Source organism: Saccharomyces kudriavzevii (genome assembly GCF_947243775.1).
Source record: "Saccharomyces kudriavzevii IFO 1802 strain IFO1802 genome assembly, chromosome: 16".
NCBI lineage: Eukaryota > Fungi > Ascomycota > Saccharomycetes > Saccharomycetales > Saccharomycetaceae > Saccharomyces > Saccharomyces kudriavzevii.
Window position 1 is genome coordinate 481,762 of NC_079287.1, and position 27,352 is coordinate 509,113.

General features: G+C 39.9%; 12 protein-coding genes across 12 annotated transcripts; 7 read left to right on the plus strand and 5 right to left on the minus strand.

Annotated features, from left to right (window-relative positions):
* Positions 1-336: 336 nt before the first annotated feature.
* Positions 337-1,533, plus strand: ERG10 (acetyl-CoA C-acetyltransferase; the record flags this gene model as incomplete). The annotated part of the gene is made up of 1 exon (XM_056231824.1): positions 337-1,533. The coding sequence occupies one exon, from the start codon at positions 337-339 to the stop codon at positions 1,531-1,533; it is 1,197 nt and encodes a 398-aa protein (XP_056085605.1).
* A 375-nt stretch (positions 1,534-1,908) lies between these two features.
* On the plus strand, positions 1,909-2,646 carry SMA1 (Sma1p; the record flags this gene model as incomplete). The annotated part of the gene is made up of 1 exon (XM_056231827.1): positions 1,909-2,646. One exon carries the CDS (start codon positions 1,909-1,911, stop codon positions 2,644-2,646), a length of 738 nt encoding a protein of 245 aa, XP_056085606.1.
* Positions 2,647-2,879: 233 nt separating this feature from the next.
* Positions 2,880-4,307, minus strand: SKS1 (putative serine/threonine protein kinase SKS1; the record flags this gene model as incomplete). The annotated part of the gene is made up of 1 exon (XM_056231828.1): positions 2,880-4,307. One exon carries the CDS (start codon positions 4,305-4,307, stop codon positions 2,880-2,882), a length of 1,428 nt encoding a protein of 475 aa, XP_056085607.1.
* A 1,270-nt stretch (positions 4,308-5,577) lies between these two features.
* Positions 5,578-6,297, plus strand: RMI1 (Rmi1p; the record flags this gene model as incomplete). Its single annotated transcript, XM_056231829.1, has 1 exon — positions 5,578-6,297. The coding sequence occupies one exon, from the start codon at positions 5,578-5,580 to the stop codon at positions 6,295-6,297; it is 720 nt and encodes a 239-aa protein (XP_056085608.1).
* Positions 6,298-6,414: 117 nt separating this feature from the next.
* On the minus strand, positions 6,415-8,382 carry MET12 (methylenetetrahydrofolate reductase (NAD(P)H) MET12; the record flags this gene model as incomplete). The annotated part of the gene is made up of 1 exon (XM_056231830.1): positions 6,415-8,382. One exon carries the CDS (start codon positions 8,380-8,382, stop codon positions 6,415-6,417), a length of 1,968 nt encoding a protein of 655 aa, XP_056085609.1.
* Positions 8,383-8,766: 384 nt separating this feature from the next.
* On the plus strand, positions 8,767-12,087 carry RAD1 (ssDNA endodeoxyribonuclease RAD1; the record flags this gene model as incomplete). The annotated part of the gene is made up of 1 exon (XM_056231831.1): positions 8,767-12,087. One exon carries the CDS (start codon positions 8,767-8,769, stop codon positions 12,085-12,087), a length of 3,321 nt encoding a protein of 1,106 aa, XP_056085610.1.
* Positions 12,088-13,082: 995 nt separating this feature from the next.
* Positions 13,083-13,646, plus strand: ECM23 (Ecm23p; the record flags this gene model as incomplete). Its single annotated transcript, XM_056231832.1, has 1 exon — positions 13,083-13,646. One exon carries the CDS (start codon positions 13,083-13,085, stop codon positions 13,644-13,646), a length of 564 nt encoding a protein of 187 aa, XP_056085611.1.
* A 624-nt stretch (positions 13,647-14,270) lies between these two features.
* Positions 14,271-16,148, minus strand: ULP1 (SUMO protease ULP1; the record flags this gene model as incomplete). Its single annotated transcript, XM_056231833.1, has 1 exon — positions 14,271-16,148. One exon carries the CDS (start codon positions 16,146-16,148, stop codon positions 14,271-14,273), a length of 1,878 nt encoding a protein of 625 aa, XP_056085612.1.
* A 332-nt stretch (positions 16,149-16,480) lies between these two features.
* VTC3 (vacuolar transporter chaperone) lies at positions 16,481-18,994 on the minus strand (the record flags this gene model as incomplete). Its single annotated transcript, XM_056231834.1, has 1 exon — positions 16,481-18,994. The coding sequence occupies one exon, from the start codon at positions 18,992-18,994 to the stop codon at positions 16,481-16,483; it is 2,514 nt and encodes an 837-aa protein (XP_056085613.1).
* Positions 18,995-19,643: 649 nt separating this feature from the next.
* On the plus strand, positions 19,644-20,756 carry CTF19 (Ctf19p; the record flags this gene model as incomplete). Its single annotated transcript, XM_056231835.1, has 1 exon — positions 19,644-20,756. One exon carries the CDS (start codon positions 19,644-19,646, stop codon positions 20,754-20,756), a length of 1,113 nt encoding a protein of 370 aa, XP_056085614.1.
* IRC15 (Irc15p) lies at positions 20,730-22,226 on the minus strand (the record flags this gene model as incomplete). The annotated part of the gene is made up of 1 exon (XM_056231836.1): positions 20,730-22,226. One exon carries the CDS (start codon positions 22,224-22,226, stop codon positions 20,730-20,732), a length of 1,497 nt encoding a protein of 498 aa, XP_056085615.1.
* Positions 22,227-22,964: 738 nt separating this feature from the next.
* SWI1 (Swi1p) lies at positions 22,965-27,056 on the plus strand (the record flags this gene model as incomplete). Its single annotated transcript, XM_056231838.1, has 1 exon — positions 22,965-27,056. The coding sequence occupies one exon, from the start codon at positions 22,965-22,967 to the stop codon at positions 27,054-27,056; it is 4,092 nt and encodes a 1,363-aa protein (XP_056085616.1).
* Between the last annotated feature and the right edge of the window lie 296 nt (positions 27,057-27,352).

Sequence of the window (27,352 nt, forward strand, 5' to 3'; positions counted from 1 at the left end):
TAATCACCAACACAATACAGCCTTGGCATAGTGTCATTGTTGGGCCTGGTCGGGTTTATCGTTTCCCAATGTGTACATCGCTTATAACGAGGTGCCTGTCGTTTACCGCTCAAGCCGGTTTTTTCGCTGGAGAGTGCGGTGCTACTAGCCCACCACATGTTCGTGGCCAGGTTGATAGGTTACCGTTGAGCAAAGGGCAGTCAAGTATATAAAAGAGGAAGATAGTGTCTGCATTGAAGGTGTTAATCGGTCTCTTTGTTTTCCGTTTTCGCTGATTAAACTTCCCTAGCACACGCGCCGTATCATATATATTTGCACAGAATAGACGAACTCAAAATGTCTCAAAACGTTTACATTGTATCGACCGCCAGAACCCCAATTGGTTCATTCCAAGGTTCTTTATCTTCCAAGACAGCTGTGGAATTGGGTGCTGCTGCTTTGAAAGGTGCCCTAGCCAAGGTTCCAGAATTGGATGCCTCCAAAGACTTCGATGAAATCATCTTCGGTAACGTCCTTTCTGCTAATTTGGGACAGGCCCCAGCTAGACAAGTCGCTTTGACCGCTGGTTTGGGAAACCATATCGTCGCTAGTACGGTTAACAAAGTTTGTGCATCCGCCATGAAAGCTATCATTTTGGGTGCTCAATCCATCAAGTGTGGCAATGCTGATGTAGTCGTGGCCGGTGGCTGCGAATCCATGACCAACGCTCCATACTACATGCCAGCGGCCCGTGGGGGAGCTAAGTTTGGTCAGACTGTTCTCATTGACGGTGTCGAAAGAGACGGGCTCAACGATGCGTACGATGGCTTAGCCATGGGTGTTCATGCAGAAAAGTGTGCTCGTGATTGGGATATTACCAGAGAACAACAGGACAACTTTGCCATTGAATCCTACCAAAAATCTCAAAAATCTCAAAAGGAAGGGAAATTTGACAGGGAAATTGTACCAGTTACAATCAAAGGATTCAGAGGAAAGCCAGATACTCAAGTGGCAAATGATGAAGAGCCAGCTAGACTGCACGTTGAAAAATTGAAATCGGCAAGAACTGTTTTCCAGAGAGAGAATGGTACCGTCACTGCTGCCAACGCTTCTCCAATCAACGATGGTGCCGCAGCTGTCATTTTGGTGTCTGAAAAGATCTTAAAGGAAAAGAATTTGAAACCTCTAGCTATTATCAAGGGTTGGGGTGAAGCTGCTCACCAACCGGCTGATTTCACATGGGCTCCATCTCTTGCTGTTCCAAAGGCTTTGAAACATGCTGGTATCGAAGATATCAGCTCCGTAGACTACTTTGAGTTTAACGAAGCCTTTTCCGTGGTCGGCCTGGTCAACACTAAGATCTTGAAGCTAGATCCATCGAAGGTTAATGTATACGGTGGTGCTGTTGCCTTAGGGCATCCATTGGGTTGCTCTGGTGCCAGAGTGGTCGTTACTCTGCTATCCATTCTACAACAAGAAGGAGGTAAGATCGGTGTTGCTGCCATCTGTAATGGTGGCGGTGGTGCTTCATCCATCGTCATTGAAAAGATATGATCGCATTCTAAGTTTTCCATAATCTTCTCTAAAACACATAAATATATAAATGGCTTTATATATAACAAGCATAATTTAAAGTTTTATTTGCAGTTTTGAGGTATTCGATAGCGATGTACGTTTTTGCCTTATGATTTGTTTTTTCGCCTTTGCGAATAGGCCGGGTGATGATCGTACCAGTTCAATTAATTACTGACATTTGTGGTATCAGGTGTTCGACCTTTTTGCAACTGTAGAACTCTGACCAAGCTCTGGCTGTATTTTCACTAGGTCCTATTTCTTCTTCGCAATTGAAATCAATTTAAGTTCTTTTGGAGCCTAGTTTTTTTCTTTTTCTCTTATAGCTATCTGAAAGCAAACGTGGTTGAGAAAAAAATGGCATGCGTTGAAGGTGATCCTAATAAATCTCTTGAAAAGGTCAGCATAAAGTGTCTCTTCCAGGATTCGAGGTTCAAGCAGGACTCTAATCCCCATAGAAGGTTTGTAAGATTCCTGGGAAAGATCTTTAAGCGATCTGTTACGACTGAAACGGGAAACCACAGCAGGGAGTTGAAAAAGAAAGAGGGCGTAACCTTGCTGCCACCCGTCCCAGAGTCATTATTACATAAACTTAGATTCAGGCTCGAGTCTTTTTACTTTCCCATTAAAAAAGCGCAAAAAGAATCAGAAATCGAAGAGTCCAAAATCGTAATCAATGAAAAGCAGGTTCGGGATTCAGTCTCCTGTTTTCCTGATGAGAATGGAGGAAGTGTTGTGTTCTGTTATCTGCCCGACCTTGTGTTGTACTATAGGCCACCAGTGAAAGTGACAGGAAGGTCATGCCCTATAAAGAGAAGCCCCTGGGACTCGATGGAGATCCAATATCAAAAGTTTATGCACCCCTTGGAAAGGTTAGAAAAACAATTTGAAGAAGTTCCCTTTAGGCCCTGGTATTTCGCTATGCGGTTGAAGGAACTTTATAGGTGCTGTGAAAGGTCCTTAACTAACGCGGCAAATAGAGGTAAAACAAGGTTATTGCGGGGGAAACAGAGAACAAAAAAATCGTACCATAAAACTGTCAATTTAGTCTCTATGAAGATTTCCACCCATTCAAATGCGTCATCGCACCGCTGAAAGTTAAAAGAAAAATGTCATTCTATCATTATTATAATTAAGTTATGTAGGACGTATATATATATATCCGTTTTGTAATCTTCCTTCCGGTGTAAGAGAAGTAGAAAAAGTCGTAAGTTCGTGAAAAAAATATGGAAATTTTTTCCTGTGCTTCAGCTGTCCTGATAAAGCACTGAAGGAAAATAAAACCCTCAGAGAAATAAAATGCAGTGAGGTATAAAGATGAGACCTGCTCAATAATCTGGTAACCATTTCTCGTTTGGGCCATCTGTTAAAGTGGAAAAATTCATTTGTAAGCATAATAGTCTATTTCTCAAAGTATCTTGTTGGAACTTACAGTCTTTGGAAGCACCCATGTCGTCGATGTCTGATTGGTAAGGCGTACTGTCCATCGAAGAACTTAGAAACGTGTTATTGTTGTTATTGTTGGTATATTCATACTTTTCCATACTTCCATCGCTATTGTAAGTTGATGGGATATCACTTTCCGGCTCAGCTTCTTCTTGTTCTTCTTCCTGTTCTTGCTGCTGTTCTTTGCCAACAGCAAAATGTGATAAACCGTCCAGGTATAGATTTTCATTCCTTATGATATGTGCCATATACGCCTCGCTCGAGAAGGCTGGAACTTTAGATAAAGGACCCTCTCTCGTAAAGGAAGTGATAGAGGAGACTTCGGAAACCAAAGTTTTGATATCGATCCTTGTATATGGATTTAGTTGCAGGATTTTTACCAGCACTGTGAACAGCTCATCCGATATAGGGAGGATTTTCTTCAAGACATTGCTATCATTAGCAAAATGATGAAATGTGTTGTCCTCCTTTTGGTGAGCCTTCAACCATGGGTTTCTGATACAAGTTAGGTTGATGAGAATAATACCTAGAGACCAAATGTCTCCCGTATCCGTGGGCAGGCTTGAGCAGCATTCATCGACATGTATGCCGTTGGTGGTCGTGTTCAGACAGTACAATATTCTTTCCGGAGCCATGTAGTAAGAACTCCCCACGCATACATTTGGAGCCAAATATTTAGACTTCGTGGAAAGACCGAAATCGCATAAATACGCGTTATCGTTACGATCTAGCAGGACGTTTTCCGGTTTAATATCGCAATGATATATACCGAGGCGATGACAGTGGTCCAGTGCGGAGCAAAGTTGTAGAAAAACTTTCTTGATCAAGACACCGTCATTTGTAAAATGCTTGTGGTCCACTATCGAGGTGAAAAGGTCCCTGTCGTAATAGTCCATCACGATGAAGGTGGCAATGGATGACTCCAGAACTTGGTGGATTTTTACTATATTCCCGTGAGACTGTACTTTTAACTGAAAAGCAATCTCCCTGTAATGCGGTAGCCTGTTTAGTTCGTTTTCCGTCAATTGTAATATCGAATCCAGGTCGACTGAGGGTAAAAACAGTTTCTTCTGGAAACTCTTGAAGAAATGGTACAGCTGTGTCTGTAGAAGGGTGGCTCTAGCCACTTGCGAGTTGTTGTTCAAGCCGTTCTTGTTGTAGAACTCGTCCATGGACGACGATTTGAAGACTGTCTTTATCGCATATTCACGGCTGGTCAGTATGTCCACCACATGGAAAACTAGCCCATACGCGCCTGACCCTATTTGGGACGTTATCCTGAAGTTGTTCAGCAAGCAGTCAGATAGCATTTGTACACAAACTCGTGTGTTCTTATTCGCCGTTTGCTTACAAAGAGCTCTTTTCACCCCAGAGCGGTTTAAGCCAAGAGTCCAAATTGCCAAATTACTAAATATATTTTGTAGAATATATAAAAACATGAATCTTAGGAATGTCCTTCCTGCTATGACAAGAGGGAAACAAAAGCAGAAAAAAAGGAAAGAAAATGCTATATTCATCTCTTAGATTTTGTCTTTTTTCTCTCTTTATCCCGTGCGCGCCAGCCCAGAAAACCCCGCAAGGACGAGATGCTCGGAACAATTATTGCACGTACTTTTCAGAGTCACCGATATCGTTAAGCTTTTCGGTAGGAACTGAAGGCCCTGCGAGCCCTGCTTACTGTGCCCTTTAGCTCGGATCGTTTCTTTTTTGCATTTGTCCCACGATTCTCGGTCCCCACAAGATCTGCTTGAGTGCCAGGCTAACGCGCTTTCTCCGACAGGATGAATGAGTTCCGGTTTCGTGAAGTACTAAAAGAGGCATTCCTCCGAGAAATGTCCCGAAAAACGTGGGCGCGCAGTGGAGAGACTGTCCCTTCACCTTGCATTTCTCGTTCGTGATTGGCTGCGTGCCGCCCGATGCCTAGAAAAGTAACATCGTGCGGTGCCTCTCCTTGTCCATATCACGCGCCTGAGCAAAACGTGTGAGGCACCCGAGGCTGGGCACTACGCCATCCTAGTGGCAAACCCGGGATGAGTGTCCCCTCCGGAAATACCTTTACCAAGCCTTCATGGGGGAGTTGTTCCGTCCACATAAGCAGTTTTTCCGGGGGTCGAGAACAGGTGACGTAAATGCGACAACATCACTCGTGTCAGAAAAGGGCTCCATACCTATATGCTTTTTAGAGCAACTAAGCGTGTCATTTAGGCACATGTCCATATACTAGAGTCTTCGCAGTGTGCTCCATGGTACGATTGGCAGGTCCGGCGCAGCCTATTATCCGGCGGTCGTGCATTCCATGCTAGGATAGACCAAGACTGCAAGCAGTCTTGGCTGCCAGTTCTGAGGGTCCATCATCGTTTATTATTTTTCTTTTCTAAATTGGCCAAGACGCTGCACTTCACTGCCATGAGAATGGCCTAAGGAAACATGTGGCGTGAAAGGAAACTAAAGATGGAAGAAAAAAAAAAAAGGAAAGGGAAAAAGGAAAAAAGTGATAAACCAGTCACTCAATCTTTACAGTACAGTGTGCCAGAAAGGAAGGGGAAAATAGTGCAAAGAACACGCGGGTCACCAGGTAGCATGTCTTTTCCGTCCATCTTATCGCAGGATATCACAGATGATATTACACCACCAGCAAATTCCTCTGCGTTAGGCTCAAGAGAACAGCTTGTTTTCAGGGCTTATCAGAATGAACCTTGGCTGGCTGGCATAGCTCAAAATCTTATCTTAGACAAAAAACTAATCGTCGTAGATAGAGAACTGCTATTCCAGGTGCTGATGGTGGAGAATATCACCAAATCCAAGCTGACACTGATCGATGACATAAAGACCAGGTTGAATCCGAGAAACCAGAAGGTGGACAGACTACGATCAGGGCCGCAAGTGAACAGCGCCAAGAAATACGAGGTCATCACTCAGGTGAATATGGAGGATGAAGGGAACGGAAGTGACAACAATCGCGCCAGCAATAACAACAATAATGACAGCACTGCCAAGAACAAGGCGGTGTTCAAGTTGACGCTGCAGAATAAATCAGGTGATGTCTTCTTTGCAATCAACTCCACTCCAATATCTTGGAGCTCCTGCACGCTGGGCTCCAAGATTGTGATATTACCGGGAACCGTGTTTAGCAGAGGCGTTTTCATATTGAAGGACTCTCAAGTCATTTTTCTCGGCGGCATTAACAGAGTTTGGAACGAAAATAGAGATCAGAAACTTTGTGATTATTTGGAATCTAAACTACGGCGCGACAAACAATTCGTGAATGGCGGTCCCAGGAAAAGGAAAGCCAATGATTAGTGCATGCCCCTCTCTCTTCCCCTTCTTTTTTTGAAGGGTATTCTACACCTTATGTATATATTAAGTATTACATTTTTTGTCGCATTTTTTGTATCTATACTCAATGATATATCACGCTTAATCCAGCAACATTTCCCATAGCTCGTCAGTTTCCTTGAAGTCATGATGGACAATGGAGACAAGACAGTAATCCCTATGTACTTGTCTCAAAAGAATGTTGGCCGGGGTATTTCTTGAAAACAACTTGGCCCATTCGGACCAGATACTGAACGCTTCATCTCTCCACGCCTTGAACGACTCTTCCTCGATGATAGTGGTCTGTTTCACTTGGCTGTTGGGAAAAACACCCCATGTCACCACACTAGAACTATGTGGATCCAGGTTCGTTTCGAATGAGCCAGATGAATCTCCCGCGTAGTAGCTGAATTTCCGACGTCCATAATGGTCTAACTTGGGTTTCAACGTGGCTTCCCACTGCTGCCTATGAATGAACATCTCAACAAACGCTTTTTGGTATAATCTCCCCTTCGCGGGCCCCCAACCGAATATCTTGTCACTGCTTAACGTGGCATTCGTGGCTGGTTGGGACGCCAACGTCAAATATCCGCGATAGTTCAATTGAATTAGTTCTTCCTGAATCAATGCCGTTTCCGCTGATAAACCCAAGTCAGACCATGGAATCGCATCGGTTGAACCTTCCAAATATTTTATAAAGATATCTTTGAGATCTCCGATTGTCCTTGGCGTCCCCCACAATTCAAGTGCTCTGTTTTTACTAACTTTGATGGATGGCCCATAACCATCGATTTCACCATATGCAGGAGATCTGGAGTCACCAAATCTACCGTTGGGGAACTCATCCCAAGTGGCATCACGGCCCAAAGTCCCGTGACCCTTAGAAATAGATATTAATGCCTTTTTAGATGGCATAGAACCATTCTCGTTGTTGTAACGTAGGCCCTTTTCAGTGACAATAGCTCTATTGAAAATCAGCTTGGCAGAATCAAGACTGGAGTGTCTTCTTCTCTTCCTGTTTGCAGCGGTATCTTCGTTTGAGTCATCTAATACAATATCCCCATCAGCGTCCTCTATCGGTACGTTCTCTATACTCCTTATTTCCCCACCCGTTTCATCTTCTCCTTCTTCTTCGCTTGATTCATTCACGATATGCGATAAGACAAAGGACTGTGAAACGATTTGAGCAATGGCTTTTTCCAGATTCAAGGTGTAGAAATGAAACCCTTTGATTCTACCCGATGTTCTTTGATATATTTCTTGGACTAATTCAATAAGAATATCCACTCCAATAGACTTTACAGCATTGTCATCCGATTGGATTTCTGGGGGGAACCTGTTCAATATGGAAGGTGGAATGGATGCATGTGACAATTTTGCAGCTCTGTGAAATAACAGATAAGAGTTGATGGGCATCAACCCAGGGAACAGAGGTAAATCTTGCGAAATTTGTTCGCGAAACAACGTCTCAAAAGTCAAGAATTTCTCAACATCGTAAAACAGTTGCGTAATTACAAAATCTGCCCCGGCCACAACCTTCTCTTTCAAATATACCAGATCCTTCGATGGATCCTGCTCGTTGCCTTCTGCCTCTCCTTCACAATGACCTTCTGGATAGGCTGCGACCCCCACACAAAATTTGTCCCCATGCCTTTGTTTAATATAACGAACTAAGTCGACCGCATATTTAAAAGGTGACTCGTTTGACTGAGAATCCAACCAATCTTCTCCAATAGGCGGATCGCCGCGAAGAGCCAGAATATTTCTGACTCCTGCAGCATAGCATCTGTCTAGCGCATCATCAATGATGGTTTTGTCAGTGTTTGTGCAAGTTAAATGCATACAAACTGGTATACTTAATGTCTGCTGTGCCAATGAAGCTAGTGCCAGCGTCTTCTCCGCAGTGGTACCTCCAGCTCCCCAAGTAACTGTGATGAATAGTGGATCTAAGGCAGACATACGATGCATACGTTCCATCAAGTTCCTTGTCCCCAAATCAGTCTTTGGTGGGAAGAATTCCAACGATATAAATGGGGAAGCCCTTTCATGGTATAAATCTCTGATGGACATGCTTAAGGAGTCTAATCAAGTTGTCTCGTCCAATATCCTTGAAAATGCACAAACTTGACCAAATATATGGTAATTTGAAAGCTTCAATTGTGTCTTACAATGCCAGTTAGCAAATTCAAACGCCCTTTGCTTGCTTTATTCTATGACTGTCCTCCGTCATTGAAAGTAAAAAATGCTTCAGTTATCGACTGAAAAAGGCTATACACAATGTCAGCATCGCGTCTAATATGAGAAAAAAAAAGTCGGGCGAGTAAACTTTCGTCTGCGTGGCGTAGAGGAAAGGAAGTGCTTAGGAAGATGCAGGATATCGAAATGCTTTCGGTGTGTCATTGTTAAAATGCGTGGTATATAGTAGCATTTTGTGCCATTGAAGATATTTCGCGGATGTCCCAATTATTTTATCAAGGGGATTCCGATGACGAGCTACAAGAGGAGCTAACTAGGCAGACAGCTCAGGTATCCCAAAGTTCTAAAAACGGAAATAAAGATGGGGTCAGCGATGCAGATCATTCTGATATAGTCGCCAATGAGGGTGCCAAGCTTTTGGATGAGGGTACTGTACTATATCCATTGATACCGAATGAACCAGATGACATAGAGACGTCTAAGCCCAATATAAACGATATCAGACCAGTTGATATTCAGTTGACTTTACCATTATCATTTCAACAGAAGGTAGTAGAGAGTTCGTTGATTGCCGAAGATGCGTTGGTCATAATGGGTAAGGGACTAGGCCTTCTCGATATAGTGGCTAATTTGCTGCATGTTTTGGCTACACCAACCTCCATTAACGGACAACTGAAGAGAGCGCTGGTTCTAGTACTATGTGCGAAGCCTATAGATAATGTGAGAATTAGGGAAGCCTTAGAGGAATTATCGTGGTTTACTAATACTGGAAAGGACAAAGCAGAGACTACTGTGGAGGATGATGACGAACTCTTTGAAAGGCCTTTTAGCGTAGTTACTGCAGATTCTCTGAGTGTTGAAAAAAGAAGAAAATTGTATATTTCTGGTGGCATCTTGAGTATTACCTCCAGAATCCTCATTGTGGATCTCCTATCCGGAATCGTCCACCCAAATAGAATTACCGGCATGTTGGTACTGAATGCAGACTCACTTCGGCACAATTCAAATGAATCATTCATATTGGAAATTTACAGATCTAAAAATACTTGGGGCTTTATTAAGGCCTTTTCTGAGGCACCAGAGTCCTTTGTCATGGAATTTTCGCCTCTCAGAACGAAAATGAAAGAGTTACGTCTAAAAAATGTTTTACTGTGGCCGAGGTTTAGGGTAGAGGTATCTTCATGTTTGAATGCTATAGATGAACATAACAAAGTTATCGAAGTGAAAGTGTCACTTACGAATTCCATGTCTCAAATTCAATTTGGCTTGATGGAATGTTTGAAAAAATGTATTGCTGAATTGAGCAGGAAAAACCCCGAATTAGCATTAGAGTGGTGGAATATAGAAAACGCTCTGGATATAAATTTTATCAGATCAATTGACTCGGTAATGGTACCAAACTGGCACCGGATTTCTTATGAATCAAAACAACTGGTTAAGGATATAAGATTTTTACGTCGCCTCTTGAAGATGCTCGTAGCCTCTGATGCCGTCGATTTTTTTGGAGAAATTCAATTAAGTTTGGATGCCAACAAACCGTCAGTATCCCGAAAATATACAGAATCACCATGGTTATTGGTGGATGAAGCACAATTAGTGATCTCATATGCGAAAAAAAGAATTTTTTACAAAAATGAATATAATTTAGAGGAGAATCCAAAATGGGAACAACTAATACATGTATTAAATGACATTGCACATGAGAGAATGAGTAAGAGCTTCCAAGGGCCTACTTTGATTGCCTGTTCCGATAATGCTACATGTTTACAACTAGCAAAGATCTTGAATGCTTCAAACAAGAGGAGAGGAATGCGTCAGGTGCTTTTAAATAAGCTGGAATGGTATAGAAAACGGCGAGAGGAAACGAAAAAGTTGGTTAAGGACGTTCAAAGCCAAGATACTTTTCCGGAGAGTGCAACATTAAACGTTAGCTCGACATTTTACAAAGAACAAGTTACCACAAAAAGAAGGAGGACAAGAGGTGCATCGCAGGTTGCGGCCGTTGATAAGCTGAGAAATGCGGGGATTAATGTGGATATGGAGGAAGTTTTAGAGGATCAAAAGTTGGCTGAAGAAATCAAAAAGGAAAATAGTGATAATCTGAATGATGGTCAAAAGGAAGACGCTAATATGAATCATGAAGAAGACGCTGCAGACGACTCAAAAATCTTCGAAATACAAGAACATGACAATGAAGTGATGATCGATGAGGGCGACAATGAACTTGACAATGAAGAATTAGAGTATGCGGAGGAACTTCCCCAGCATGTGGCAGCTCACTTCGATAAAAAATCATGGGATGAATACTGCAGTGAGTATGAATATGTCGATCGTGAAGATGAAGTTTTGATATCTACCTTCAAGAGTCTCAATGATAACTGCTCATTGCAGGAAATGATGCCTTCTTATATTATAATGTTCGAACCTGATGTATCGTTTATTAGGCAAATTGAAGTTTATAAGGCCATAGTAAAGGACTTGCAACCGAAGGTATATTTTATGTATTATGGTGAGAGTATTGAAGAACAAAGTCATCTGACCGCGATCAAAAGAGAGAAGGATGCCTTCACAAAGTTGATTCGGGAGAATGCAATTCTGTCGCATCATTTTGAAACAAGTGAAGATCTTTCCCATTACAAAAATTTAGCTGAAAGGAAGTTGAAACTTTCAAAATTGCGAAAATCAAACACCAGAAATGCAGGGGGGCAGCACGGATTCCATAATTTCACTCAGGATGTGGTCATTGTGGATACACGTGAGTTTAACGCTTCATTACCTGGTCTACTTTATCGATATGGTATCAGGGTTATTCCCTGTATGTTGACAGTTGGTGATTATGTGATAACTCCGGACATCTGTCTCGAAAGGAAATCAATTTCTGATTTAATTGGTTCACTACAGAATAACAGATTAGCTGCCCAATGTAAAAAAATGCTAAAACACTATAAATATCCGACTCTTTTAATTGAGTTTGACGAAGGACAGTCGTTTTCTTTGGAACCTTTCAGCGAAAGAAGAAATTTTAAGAATAAAGACATATCAACTGTTCACCCTATATCGAGCAAGCTCTCTCAGGACGAGATTCAGTTAAAATTAGCCAAGCTGGTATTAAGATTTCCCACTCTGAAGATTATATGGTCTTCTTCACCACTTCAAACTGTAAATATAATTTTAGAGTTAAAATTAGGGCGTGAACAACCAGACCCGAGTGATGCAGTCATATTAGGAACAAACAAAACCATATCGCATGCCAAGAGTAGCGCGTCAGTGGGCTTAAAAAATGGCGATAATGAATCCAAATTCAAGAAGTTATTGAATATTCCTGGAGTGTCAAAGATTGATTATTTCAATTTACGCAAAAAAATCAAAAGCTTCAATAAACTTCAAAGGCTTTCCTGGAACGAGATTAATGAACTTATTAACGATGAGGATTTGACGGATAGAATATATTACTTCTTGAGAACAGAAGAGGAAGAACAAGAGCAAGAGATTAAAGATTATGATGCCGAATTACACATTAAGGCAACAGATGACGATGATGACGATGATGACGATGATGTTTTGGAGGCGCTCATGTAATATTTCGTAGTCTCGTAAGCTCTGTTGGAGCACCAATTTGGGTATAATTGGATTAGCCCGATAGTATTTATATGCCGACTTTATTTGTATAATTCGTAGGTTGAAAAAATGGTTTGAATCCTTGCCCTAATTTTTCACTCCTTTGAAATATTCATTTCTTCCACTGTAAGTGCTCCTTAAAAGTTTCTCAGTTAATACATACTGTCCACGTATACTTTATTTCTCTCTGACTTTACTGCAGAAGTTCGTGATGTCTAAATGATTGCCAATCTCAAAATCAATGCCGCCTTGAATTCACTAAACAAAACAAAGCCCATTCTTATTGCAATTATGATTTTCCGAGGCAACACTCCATATGGAAACCAAAAGTGTGCATGCTGTCCGGAAAAAGGAATAAAGGTAGATGAACGTCTTTTTTCGTTGGTATGTGCATCCCTTAAAGGATAAACGAAAAACTCTTGAAAGTAATATTGCTTTGAAAATACCAGGTTTTCTTACATTTTTGAAGCATGATTTTTTTTTTTAAATCAGAGAATACCAACTGCTGAACATGTAAAATTGCTTCAAAGTATGCAACAGTTTGCCCTGTCTTTGTAAGAAGTGACACTATTGTGTCAACTTTGTTGTCCTTTTATGTCAAAAATCAGCCGCGCTTACCTATTGTTCAAGAATTAAGGGTCCACTTTTGAACATTGCCGGGTTTCACAGAAAACATGGCAGCTCCTCAAAGTCATACACCACAAAAGCCATTCTTGTGCTGGAAAATAATGAATGCGTCAGTAAAAAGCACCTTTTCCGTAGTCATTGATTTTTTTGTTGTAAAGGTCTACTTTCCTACATAGCAGGCCCTATAAACAACAAAGAAATGTTTCATAGCTCAAATCCTGGTTGAAATACTAATACCTCAGTGTTACCAACATATTTGCTTTAATAATTGATTTATTGTAGCTATATTGCATATTAGCACGTGAGAAGAAGTGTGTTCAACTCACATAATGTTATATAACAAAGAACAAAAAGTAAACAACATTAGCGGCCCGAGTGGCCGAACTAAATTTCAGTTCGATCGTTTTGTGCAGATGGTCTTATTTATTGCTGCTAATCCTGACTATTGCAGTCCAGTACGTAGTATCCAAGGTACTGGCGTCAAGCCAGATTTGAAAAGGGCAGATATTCTCGGCCAAAAAATCAAAAGCTTGAATACTGCACTGGGTTCAAAGTTGAAAGAGGAAAGTCGCCTTGGTCACTCTCTACATGACTCGGCAACTCCAGCACCTTCATCCTTGTCATCACTGCCGTTGTCATCCAGTGGAAAGAAATCCTCGGCAGCACATAGGCCAAAAAGCAGAAAGAAGCAAACCATACTTCCCAACGGACAGCCAAAAGAATGCGCCACATGCGGTGACACCTGGACTTCTCAGTGGAGAAGTGGACCCGAAGGGAATGTTGAGCTCTGCAGCCGATGTGGCATAGCCTATAGAAAGAAAATGGAAAAAAAGATACGGCAACAGCAATGCATTGAGAATGGTACAAATAATTCTATCTTCAACAACAGGTAGTCAAGCAGTTTTTAAAATTGATATATTCAGATATTTTTCTCTTATTTTTTCTTTTCCAGTTTTTTTTAGATGTGTGCTTTTATAATTTGTTCTGACGGCAAGCTTTCTGACCCTGAAAACAAAACCATCGAAAAAAGAAAGGGATGCTCATTTTATTGTTTGATAACAGAAAAACTATAAAAATATAAACTCGTCTCCTTGACATCAAATGAGTCATGTGAACATTAAATTATTTAAAATTTCAACAAGACTAATGTAAAACCTAACATACTAAATTCATATTTTCACAACTTAGACATCACTTGCCACCAATAGTACACTTACTTCCGTAGAATCGTTGACGCCAGCATTAATTATACTTGAGAAAAAGAATCGAGGGGAAAATTCTCCATTTTTTAGCCCTTGTCAAGTGTAAAATGATTGCTATATGTTATGACGTGATGATTCATATCGCCCCGGCAACTACTACCATTGGCAATGTCAGCTTTATTCGTTGATGCAATGTAAAGAAATTCGACCTAGTAGTTTCATCAAGTTTGATCGACATTGCACTTCTCGTCACATCAAACGGTTAGAGCATTTTTATTTACCTTTGACTGATGATAAATAATGTAAAAAAGACATTCATCTTAAAGCATCTATTAAAATCAAATGTGCGATGAATCTTCTCATTCTAATAGCATCATTATAATCAAAGTTGAAGGGAGCATCCGAACTCCCGTACAGAGTATTCATACAGACATAAATACCGCAGTCATAGCCGTTAGGTTGCTGTGGACAATCTAAATGAATCAAATCGAATTCTTCTCCTATTGTATGCTTACTTTCTTCTATGACGTATTTCTGTAAATCAGTCAATATAGCAAAACTCATGGCATTGGGGCCATTCGCTAATGAATCCACATAGCTTATTGTTTTCTTTTTCAAATCAATTATACCTAGCGCCCAATGAGATTGGTTTAAATTAATTGGTGTGAATATTTTATCTAGTTCACCAATTTGTGTCTTCTTTCTCTTCATCCACCTCCGAACACCCTGATATCCCCTTTCTGATAGATTGGTATAAAAAAATGAATTGAACGCCACTGTATTAGGTGCTGATTTCTCAATGTATTTCATAAAAAATTCTATGATAGTGTCATTTAGCCATCTTCTTGGTGCCAAAGTCTTAAAATCACGTACAGTTATCTCCAAGTTATCTCTATTCATTAGTTGAGTATTTTCCCTGGATTCTAAAATTTTCTGCACTTGGAGGTCGTCTTTCTCGCTTAGTTCAGGAACAAGTTTCTTTTTGACCAGCTGTTCTTTCTTCCTTTTCAAGTCTTCCTGAATCTTTTTTCTTTCATTCAAAATTTCATTATATTTCTTGAAATCTTTCTCAAATTCTAATATTGATCTATCAAATTTTAGTTTTTGATGCAGATATATTTTATGTTTTCTTTCTAAAGAGGACACCTTATTTTCTTTAACAAGTATAAGATCATCATCATCTTTATCTTTTGCCTGTGTTTTATTTTTATTATTATTTTCAATTAAAATTGTCTTAATCTTTTCAGTTAAATCAATAATAGATTTTTTCAACCCTGTATCTTTTGCCTTATCCAAATCCATTAACTTCAACTGCTTTTCTCTTTCATCCTCCAATATTTTTGGAACTTTATATTCTCCGTTGAATATCTGTCGTAAATATATTACTTCCTCAGATTGGGCTCTTGAGACTAATTTAGTATTATTAATGTTTTGTTTGCCAATTTTATTTTTTCTGATAAAAGCACTTCCATACTGGGGCCTGCTATAGTTATTTTGACCAGAATTGGTATTATCTGAGCTGGAACCAATGGTGCTTGTCTTCCACTTATTCCAACCAAAAGGGTCTTTCGAGAAAGTCATGGTACTGTCCCTATCACGGCTACTTTCCCGGAAGACTGAAGATCTAACTGAAGAATTTGAAGGCAGATATTTATCTTTACGTTCAATTTTTCTTTTTTTACTTGGCATAACCCACATCGAAGTATCGAACTTATGTTTTCTTATATCTAAGGGAGACTCCGGGCGTAAACTATATTGTGCGTAACTACCTCTTCTGGAACCTTTTCCTTCAACGTCGCTATTATCGCTACTACTATTTCTATCAATTTCAGTGCTATTTTCGCTACGAGGTTCCCTTTTTACAAACGTGTGCCATAAGTATCTACTTGAATTCCAAAGCGTCTCTTTTAGGCCTTCCAAAAGACCGCCTCTATTAATGTTCTCAGAGCTATCTTTAGTTTCTTCCCCCATCGATAACACACGTCGATCGTTTAGGTAATTGTATCTTGACGAATTGAACTTCTTTTTATGAATACCACTGAAACTGGCTGATCTTCTGGATTCAGATCGCTTATTGAATGTTCGATTATTCGGATAGTACCTATATGTGGAAATTGGAGAGAATAAGGGGGAGTAAGCGTTCTTTTTATGATGTTGTAGTGGCTTTCTGTGTTCATCCACTTCTGCTGACATTATTTTATGATATCTTGAGGGCCAGAGAAGTGAAAGAAAAAAAGGAAAGAATCCGGTATTAACGAATAGCTCTTATTATAAGGGTCAATTTGTCAAACTAATGACGAACGCGTCAGTCCTTGTTAGTTGTCTTGACTATTAACACATGCTTGCCATACATGTGCACTCTAAATCTTTGAGAATGAAAAAGAGGCGGGCGCGCCTCAGCGAAGACCGACTTAATATGATTTAATACGGAAATGCAAAATAAACAAACAAGAATAACTAATCAATTATAATCTTGATTGATGCTTCAAATTAATTAATTATATATATTAGAAGACACTTGAAAACTACTTTTCTCCAACCAGATGAAAGATAAAATCTTGAATCGGTTTCAGAGTACTTGGTAATGAAGATTGAGAGGAAACGTTTATCAATTCTCTTTCCTTTCTAGCCGCTTCTTTAAAAGCTACACTAAAGTTAAGAACTAGAGTGACTATCAACACAAGGGCAACCAGAATGGGCCCCATGGGAGCATCCAGATGCTTACCACTTCTACCTTTAATGAGAGTCAATCTTTTCAAATAGGTCCTATATGCCCATAACCCACAGAACAAGGTCAAAAAGAAATACACATAAGCTAACAAATCAGCTAGGTGTGGAAATTCGGCCTTTTGAACTGAGTTATAGATAGAAAACGTCAATACACTCAACAATGTGGTTACGCTTAACCATCTATTGAATGTACGCTCATTGGCAAGCCAAACTTTTGCTTCCACTCTGACAGGACCAGCGTTTTTCAAGAGATGAACTGGTTTCTTAACTCCCGGAGGCAGTTGAATAGAAGAGGCAGCGTCCGTATCATCAGAGTAAGGATCAGTTCCATTTTCTGAAATATTTTTTCCTGCAAGAATTTTCAAAAAAGCTGCATTTGTTTTGAATTTTTTCCCCTTTTTTGCTTCAGATTTTTTGGATGCTGTACCTTCTTCATCTGATGATTCGTGATCTTCTAAATCAACAACAATGTGGTGAATACTCGGATCTCTTTGCTCCTGTTGTCTCCTCTCAATAGGCGCTCTATCTGGCTGTGAGATCTTGGATAATCTTCTCATGTTGTCAAGTTTATCATGAATGTTTTTTTGCCTTTGTAAAGTCTTTTTCTCTTCTTCATAAGCCTGTTGCGGATTCTTCCTGATGTCGGTCTCCAAATCAGGCAACCAAAATGGTAAAATGTTGATATATTTATCGTCTTCACCAAATAATGAAGCCACACCTTGTAAATATAAAGAAAATTTGGGAACTTCGTTAACTAAGTGCGAATTAGTCAAATCTTTGATCCATTCATGATTGGGCATATGGGAATTATCGTTGTTTATGACCTTGATCTCCATTACGGAATATGGGAATTTCGAATATTCTCCCGGTCTTAGAAATCTCAATGGATTAGGAATATTAGAATCAATATCATCACGATGCCAGTTGGTTGGGTTTCTGATGGGTCTATCCTTGTCCAAAGAATCCTCTCTAATGTACATGATGTTGGAATCGATGGTGACTCTAATACCTTGATCTCCAGGAATTTGAAAAGCAGTTCTATTATAAGTAGCTCTTAGCACTGGTTGCAGCTTTTCTTCAACTATGAAGCTTTGAATGTTATCAAAGTCTCTGGATAATTTTTCTAGATCCTCCTTTTGAGTACCTCTTTCTCTCAATTGGTTGATCAAATAGGTTTTGTAGTTGGGGTCGTTTTTGAAGATGAAATTGTTGATAAATTTGGCTTTCATTTGTAATCTGATTTCTTCAAAACTAGAGTTACCATTTTCAGTATTCTCCGTGAAAGTCCTCTTTTCCAATAAGATATCAGGTTTGTCCAGTAGTTTACCTATCCATCTCAACCTTAGCGTGGGCGCAGCACTGATTTTCAACAGTCTGTTATTATACAAGTCAAAAAATTCATTGTCAAAATACAGTGTGGTGATTGTTGGATCATATGATTGTGGGAAAATAGAGCTCTTTGGTTTTCCAATCTCAACATCTTCATTACTATTAGTATCACTCAAAAGACTATTAGTCTTCGTAGCCATATTCAAGCGCGCTTCAGGTTGCATGCGGACATCTGATTCTAAATTATCAACAAAGTCGTCATTTTCGTTCGGAACAGACGCATAAAGTAGGGCAGGTAAATGCCTCAAAATTCTTGCTTTCACTTCCATGATATTGTCATCGTGAACCCAAAACTTGTAACTCTTAAAACTAGCATCTTCAAGATTGGAAAAGTGAGACAATTTGGAAGTACTTGCTAATGATTTAGACATCGTATTTGGATGATCATAATTTGATCTCAAGAACTCATAAAGGTATGAAATCCTATACAGCAGGGGAGAGTACTCTTCTGAGTTATTGAAAGGAAGTTCTTTCAATCTAACTTGCAAAAGTGACTTCACAGAAGGGTAGTTTGGATGTAATTTGTCGTGTTTCTTCACAATCTTGATGAAGCCGGTGAAATTTAATCTATCAAAATTGTCTAATCTCTGCGCCTCATCTAAGCATTCCTCTAAAGTGTTTTTAAATTGTTCAGAGTTAAGTCTCTTGATTGTTTCAACGGATTTCGTATCTTTCTCTAAACCATCTAATTTTCGCAAGACAGCGTTATATTTGGATATTTGAAAAGTGTAAACCTTCTCTAGCTCTTTATCCAAGGCCTCAACAAAGTCTGATTCATTTCTTTCAGACCAATTGTCGACGGCACCGCGGCCATCATGTATGACGCTCTCCTTGAGTAACTTCTTCAACCTTTCATAATCGATATAAGAATCTTTCCAAGGAGAATACACATCGTTGGCCAACTTGATACCAAATAGCATTTTGCAAACTTAACAAACGAAAGAACGAAGTAAATTGTGCTGCTCACCGGAGGATGAAAGAAAAATGGATAATAGTAGCAATGATAAAGACAGTAAGGAGTCCTACTTAAATTAGATCCGTCTATTTCGCGTGCTATTACCCGCTGTTGGACCCTTTCGATGTTGCAATGATGGACTGAAATCGAGATAGAATACTCGACGTATGCCGTACTTGACCCTCTATTTAAAGTTATTTCTGAATGAATTTCCGCCTCTAATGTCGGGTGTGTATATACGTGTGTTTCCACGTTTTCGTCCTTGTGCTTGTAAAATCGCATGCACGTGGTAGCGACTGCGTTGCGTTGTATTAAGCCACGTGGGTCCTCGCACATTGAAAAAAAGCAAAGCTGCACAGGCAAAAATGTGCCAAGAGGTCCAGATAACAATACTTGCGCAAGTGACTAATTTGCCTTAGATTGTGAAAGTCGCGGCAAAGGTCAAAGGTGCCCTAGCGTGCCATTATCTTGCCAGAGGCGGTTATAATAGTAGCCATTTATGAGATGAACTTGTCCGAAAAATCAGAGACGCGTAGTTTAAAGTTATATAAGCAGTGTATAGTTTAGGTTTAGTGTTATCTATTGTGAGTACAAAGTGGGCAGGAACGGCACAAATGGATTTTACTTCTGATACGACAAATTCGCAAGATACATCAAATTCACATTTGAGTTTAGAAGATGTTGTGAACCCAAAGCAGACTGAACAGGACAACGCCGACGTTGATGAGGACGAGAAGCAGCAACTATCGCTATTGAATGATGAGGAGCTACGCGCCTTGAGACTGCAAGAGGAGAAGGAAGCCTTGTTGACGAGAAGGAACACTCTCCTGCAAGAGATCCAGTCGTACCAAAATATCCTGGTGAAGGAAGATGCTGCCAAGAAAGCAAAGAATGGTGATATCTTGCAAAGCGATATTACGCAGGATTTTCTTGATTTGATCTCGATTTCGTCTTCTAAACCCAACTCTGTGGCGGATGACCGCAAACGCGTCCAAAGTATCAATGGACTAACTAATTTGCAAAAGGAACTAATTACAAAGTACGATACATTGCCTTTATTGAATATGAATCTACGGCTGAGCTACTTAAGAGACCACACATATCCGCATGTCCAAATTTCTGTGCAATCCAGAGACAGAGTGCATAAAGAGGGTATTGAAATTCTGGTGGTCAATTTCAAATTTTGCAGAAACACGATGAATCCATTTGAAATCCAGTTCAAAATGTTCTATGAGTTTGAAGATTCCACGCTGCTGAAATGGGACATCTTGCGAATTTCCACAAACGTTAAGCTAAAAGCCAAGCAATTGTTGGCAACTCGTAACTTCCAGAACTGTCTTCTGAGTCTTTATGAATTTGATAAGATCAAATCTAGAAAAATCGGAATTTTCCAGAATCTAATTAATTTATTGAAAAGGAAATCCAAATGCTATCTTATGAATAACGGCGACTCATTGGTGATCGAAAGGGTGATTAGAGAGGGAGGGTTGACAACGATAAAATTGCAGATAAATTTCTTCATCATAATGTCCGGTGAGAGCACACAACCTCCCAATTGTTTTTTGCCCATGAGTAAGATCTCAATAAACTTATGGAAAGGTGGAGAAAGATTTGACCAAATGGATTTGGACGAGATTTGCTACGGGCTGATCAAGGAGTATGGTGTGAAAACGGGATTAAAGGAAATCTGCAATGTTTGTTTATTCCCGGACATTTACGCTAGGTGAAATTCCACTCGCCACTGCCAACTGCGTTGCTTGCTTGAACGATTCGGATAAGCTTGGGTGCGGAAATGGCACCTTACAAATATCGTAGGCATTAAGACCAAGCGACACCGCCATGGACGCCTGCGATAGTAATTCATTTGCATCGTCATTTATCATATGAACACCAAGTATTTTCATGTTACGAGAGTCCACCAATACTTTGATAAAAGCCGGAATAAGATCGCTCTCTTTCTGTGACAATAATGTGTTATATCTTACGTTTTGTGAGAACAGAACCTTACCTGTCTGATACGGGGTATGAGCGGAAATCAATTGCTGTTCAGTGTACCCGACCCAACCAATTTGAGGTTGGCAGTATAGCACGTTTGGTGAGAAACCGCAATTCGAAGTCGAGATGGAGTCTGTGGAGAGTATAGATTGAATGGCCCTTGTAGCTTGTTGTTCTGCTTTCAAAGCCAACATGGGGCCCAAAGTGACATCACCTATTGGCTTAATATGGGGGAACTTCAGTAAACTTTGCGTTTGTTCATCAACATTGTCCACAAAATCCCGCTCATCCAAGCCAATCTTAGAAATGTTCAAGCCCTCCAGAAGGGGCCGCCTACCGATAGAGACCATCAGCATATCACAATGATGTACACACGTATTCTTCGACAGCTTATTAAGCAGCGTGACATCCAGCTGACCCGCGGCATTCGTTCCCGCTGACTGTACCCTAGTGTTCAGTAGGAAGACAATACCCTGAGACTGCAAGAGTGTCTTGGTAGCGCACGCTAACTCATCATCCATATTTTGGCAGATCTCGCTTTGAGACTCGATGATGGTTACTCGGGAGCCGAAATTATTGAAAATACACGCGATTTCCAGGCCAATAGTGCCGCCGCCGATGATAGAAAAGCGTGGGGGTATGTAATTCAGAGACAAAGCCTTGTCAGATGAAACTATCTTGTCTTCATCAATAGCTACGCCCGGACATTGAATGACCGCGGATCCCGTTGCCACGACTATGTACCTTGCCTCTACGATGAAACTGCCTAGCCCGCGCTGTGAAATCTCGACACAGTATGGGCCTGTAAACTCAGCCGTTCCTTTATACACAGTAACATTATTTTTAGATAGCTCGCATTTATACACTTTGCTCAAACGTTCTATATTCCGCTTGAGAGCACTCTGTGCTGCTTGCATGTCAAGTCTTGGGTAAGGTAGCCTCACGCCTCGCTGCTCAACCAGTTCTTGCTGCTGTAAAAGCCGATAGAAGTACGACTCATCCAGTAACGTCTTGGAAGGTACTGCTCCATCTACGAGGTAGGTTCCTCCCAGCGAGGCACGCTGGTCAACGCATGCCGTGCGCAGTCCCGCTTGCGCAGCCTGTGTGGCCGCGGTGAAACCGCCAGGGCCACACCCAACTACCAGAACATCGTAAACTGCTGCAATATCCGTCATTGTATTTTCGTCGGCCTCGTTTCGCATCTTCAAAATTGTTTCGATATCTCTTTCCTCTTTCTCGTAAAGTGGTGCGCATGTTAAATAGCCGCCGAGTGAGAGAGGAAGCGTGCGTAAGTGCAGGTCTGGGTGTACCCCTCCTCGTGCGTTCCACCCAGTCCTCGCCGGAGGACCACCCCATCTCATTCAGCCCCCCACAGAAACAACCGCACATACTAGCGCCAACCCGTATCTGCCGTGGCGCGTGATATGCACCTGGAGTATCTCCGATTACGAAACGACGCCACCCCCTGGCGAAAAGTGACCGGGAGAAGATTTTTTGAAACTCAACGCTGATTGACTTTACGTATTAGTACCACTATGCACTATTGTTGTTGTTTCTGTTGTTGTTGTTGGTGATAATCATACTCACATTACGTTTTAGTCACAAGCACCTTCCGGTATTCATCATTCGTGTTGAATAACAATAATTTATACCGCAAACTACACTTCAAGGCAACTGATTACACTTTATTTACCTTTATTTTTTATTTTTTATTTTCCTGAGAATTATTGTTGTGTGGCTCTATCCTTATTACTCAATCTCTGATTTGGCATTTCGCGTTGTTACCCCTTCACAGTTTGCAGGATATTATTCACCAAGTAATAACCACTGACCGGCGGCTATTCCTATCATCACTCATTATTCTTATATTTTTTTCTTTTTCTATCTCTATTTCTTTCTCTTTTCGTGTCTTATAATAATAAAAATAGTAATAAATAAAGATGGACTTCTTTAATTTGAATAATAATAATAATAACAATAATAATAATATCAATAATAATACCAGCAACAATAACAATAGTAATAACAACAATGCAAATGCCGGTACCAATGGTGTTGACGACTTCCAGAATTTTTTCGACCCAAAGCCTTTTGATCAGAATTTGGATTCTAACAACAACAGCAACAATAAGAACAATGCGGCTGCTGCTAGGGCGAATTTTACTTCTCCGGCACCAGTTGTCAGTAATGCTGCTAACTTCATTCAAAACCAATCTCCCCAGTTCAATTCGCCATATGACTCTAATAATTCCAACGTCAATCTGAACAGCCTATCTCCTCAAGCGATCTTAGCAAAGAACTCTATCATCGATTCCGCTAATCTGCCTATGCAAAATCAGCAGCAACTGTATAGCGGTAATAACAACAGCAATGCCCCAATTGCTAACGATAACGGCATAACACCTCATTTCATTACTAATGTTCAGTCTATCAGTCAAAACTCCTCTGCTTCTACCCCAAACGCAAATGCAAATCCAGCCCTCAGCACAAATCAACAGTTCTTACCGTTTAACAATGGAGCTACCAATAATAACAGTTTAGCGGCTAATCAGCTCGTGTCTAACCACGGCACTCCAAATCTCATGGATAGATCATCCTCTGCAAGTAACGAATTTGTTCTAAACACTAATAATAATAATAATAATAATAACAGCAACAACAACAGCAATAATAGTAATAATAATGGTAGTAGCAATAATAAGCGTAATAACAGCAACAATGGTACAAACAATAACGCTGCTGCTGCTGCTGCTGCTGCTGTACCGGCTGTACAGGCTGTACCTGTTGCGAGCACCGCCAATAGCAATAACGCTACTTCGAATGCCAATACGGTATTTTCTGAGAGAGCAGCAATGTTTGCTGCTTTACAGCAAAAGCAACAGCAACGTTTTCAAGCCTTACAGCAACAACAACAGCAACAGCAACATCCACAGATCCAACAACAGCAACAACAGCAACAACAGCAACAACAGCAGCATCAGCAACATCAGCAACAACAGCAACAACAGCAACAACAGCAACAACAACAGCAACAACAACAGCAACAGCAACATGCACAGCTTCAACAATACCCGCAACAGCAGCAACAAAATGCCAAGTATCTACAAAGTCAACGCCAACAACAACAAAGATCTATTTTACAAAGCTTGAACCCGGTATTGCAAGAGAAAATCTCCACAGAGTTGAATAATAAACAATATGAACTTTTCATGAAATCATTAATTGAAGACTGTAAGAAAAGAAATATGCCGTTACAATCGATTCCGGAAATCGCCAATAGGAAAATCAACCTTTTTTATCTGTACATGTTAATTCAGAAATTCGGTGGTGCCGAACAAGTAACAAGAAACCAGCAATGGTCTTTGGTGGCTCAAAGGCTACAAATATCTGATTATCAACAATTAGAATCCATATATTTTAGAATCCTGCTACCTTACGAAAGATATATGATCTCCCAAGAGGGTATAAAGGAAACTCAAGCGAAAAGAATATTCTTGCAACAGTTTTTACAAGAACTACTGAAAAAAGTTCAACAGCAGCAGCAACAGGCCACAACGTTGGCCAATAATAATAATAATAATAATAATAATAATAATAACAACAACAACAACAATAATAATAATAATAATAACAATAATAACAATAATACTATTAATAATAATAACACCTCATCAGTGCAAACTACTGCCGTCCCCTCCATTGTTGCTGGTGCTACCGTGCCTGTTACATCGGCAGCAAGTACACCTTCTGGGACTGTTCCAGTCTCAGCAAACATTCCAAAAAAGCTTAGCAACAACATCAACACCAATATGAATAATGCCAATATTACCCAGCAGCAACCTAAGAAGCCGAGAAAGCAAAGAGTGAAGAAAAAGAGCAAAAAGGAATTGGAAATAGAGCGTAAGGAAAGGGAGGACTTTCAAAAAAGGCAACAGAAACTTTTAGAAGATCAACAGAGGCAACAAAAACTGTTATTGGAAACGAAATTGCGCCAACAATATGAAATCGAAGTGAAAAAGTTACCGAAGGTCTATAAAAGGTCAATGATTAGAAATTACAAGCCTTCAATCAACTCCATCAAACACTATAACGGTTACGATATCAATTACATCTCGAAAATAGGTGAGAAAATAGATTCAAACAAGCCAATTTTCCTTTTCGCTCCAGAACTAGGTGCTATAAATTTACATGCTTTATCAATGTCTCTACAATCAAAGAATCTTGGTGAAATAAATACTGCCTTGAATACATTGTTGGTAACAAGTGCTGACTCGAATCTAAAGATATCTTTGGTTAAATATCCTGAGTTACTAGACTCGTTGGCAATACTTGGGATGAATTTGTTATCCAATTTATCACAGAATATGATCCCGTATCATCAAAAAACTTCAGACTATCACTATGAGAATGCTGAATCGAATCAATATCACGTTACCCAACATGATAAAATGGTCGACAGAATTTTCGAAAAGGTCAGCAACAACGATGTCCTCACACCGCATGATTCCAACGATGAAAAAGTCTTTACTATACTAGTAGACTCTTTGACAGGCAATCAGTTACCTACTCCGACTCCAGCGGAAGCGGGAACGGATCTAGATGCAGAAATGCACATGAATACGCAATACACACCTTTGCCGGTCAAACAGTGGGATTTCTTACCTGAACCAATAAGATTTCTACCTAATCAATTTCCTTTGAAAATCCATAGAACTCCGTATTTGAACTCTTTGAAAAAAATAAAGGATGAAATTGATGATCCATTTACAAAAATAAATACGAGAGGGGCAGAGGATCCCAAGGCTCTAATTAACGATCAACTATCTACCATCTCAATGATTTTAAGAAATGTCTCATTCTCAGATAATAACTCTAGAATTATGTCAAGGAACTTCTACTTGAAGAGATTTGTATCGGATTTATTGTGGTTGATTTTCATCCACCCTGAAAATTTTGCATGCAATAGGAAAATACTCAATTTCAAAAAGGATCTGGTTATTGTTTTGTCAAACATATCCCATTTGTTAGAGATCAATTCGTCCATAGATTGCTTTTTGATTCTTATTCTGGTGACGAGTTTTGGACAACCAAAAGTCAATCCAATGGCGTCTTCGTCATCATTTGGGTCTGATTTTTTAACCTTTAACGAATTCCAACTACAATGGGGAAAATATCATACTTTTGGTGTAGACATTTTGGCCAAATTATTTTCACTGGAGAAACCAAATTTGAAACTTTTCGAATCGATTTTACTGGATAACCAATATGATCGGAGCAGTAACAACAACCATAAAGACAGAAAGCTATTACAAAGACTTTTGGATTTATACAATGATAACAATAAAAACATTGGCAACAAACATAACTTATTGAACGACGTGGTTTCGTTTTTGTTTTCTGTCATACCATTCCAACAACTCTTATCGCAGCCATCGGATCCAAGTTCGTTGGTTGAACAGCTTTCACCAGTGATTTCTCAGAGTTTGACTAGCATTTTAGTTATCGTGCAGAAGATATTACCCCTGTCCAATGTACTATTTACAACGAGCAAGAATAATTCAAACAGTAACGGCGATAACAATCACAACAACAACAACAACAACAACAACAACAGCGACAGCAAGAATTCAAGTTTCAATTTTAACAAAAATTTACCATTCGTTTGGCTGAGTTCTGAAGAAAATATTGGATCTGGGCTGTTGAAACTGAGCGAGTTAGTGTTGAATATTAGCAATACCACAACTAAAGGCTCTTTGTTACAACAACAGAATTATTCGACGGCGCTTTTGCCGTCAATCAACATATCTTGTATCCAGTTAATCAAATGTTTGATTGAAAAGAGTATCAGCTTTGAAAACCGTTTAAACGACAATTCGGACATATTGAGAAGAATAGCGTCAATTCCGAACCTGTTCCCCACTGACCTAGAAATTTTCCAGCTATTCACAAACCCGGTAATTGATATTCAAAGATTGAACCAATACCAATTACTTTACAGTTTGAAGAACGAAATCCTAACTAACTTGAAATGATGCGGTCACTTTCAAACAGTATTCCTTCAACTACTTGTTCCTCCCGCCCGCCTCACACGCCTGTCTCTTTTATAAACTTATATAAAATTGTGTAACTAATATAATAAACCTTATGGCATATTTTTTTCCATTTTGCCCAGACCGATCAGAATGGCATTCTTGGTGCAGCACCATCATTTTACCACTTTTCCATGTCAAACGGACTTTCAGAACATTCGCGCAAAAGGCAAGTTTTTTATGTGAATTAAGCGCCGCCTATTGTTCACTGTTTTGACAAGTTCTTGCCAGTCTGTGGG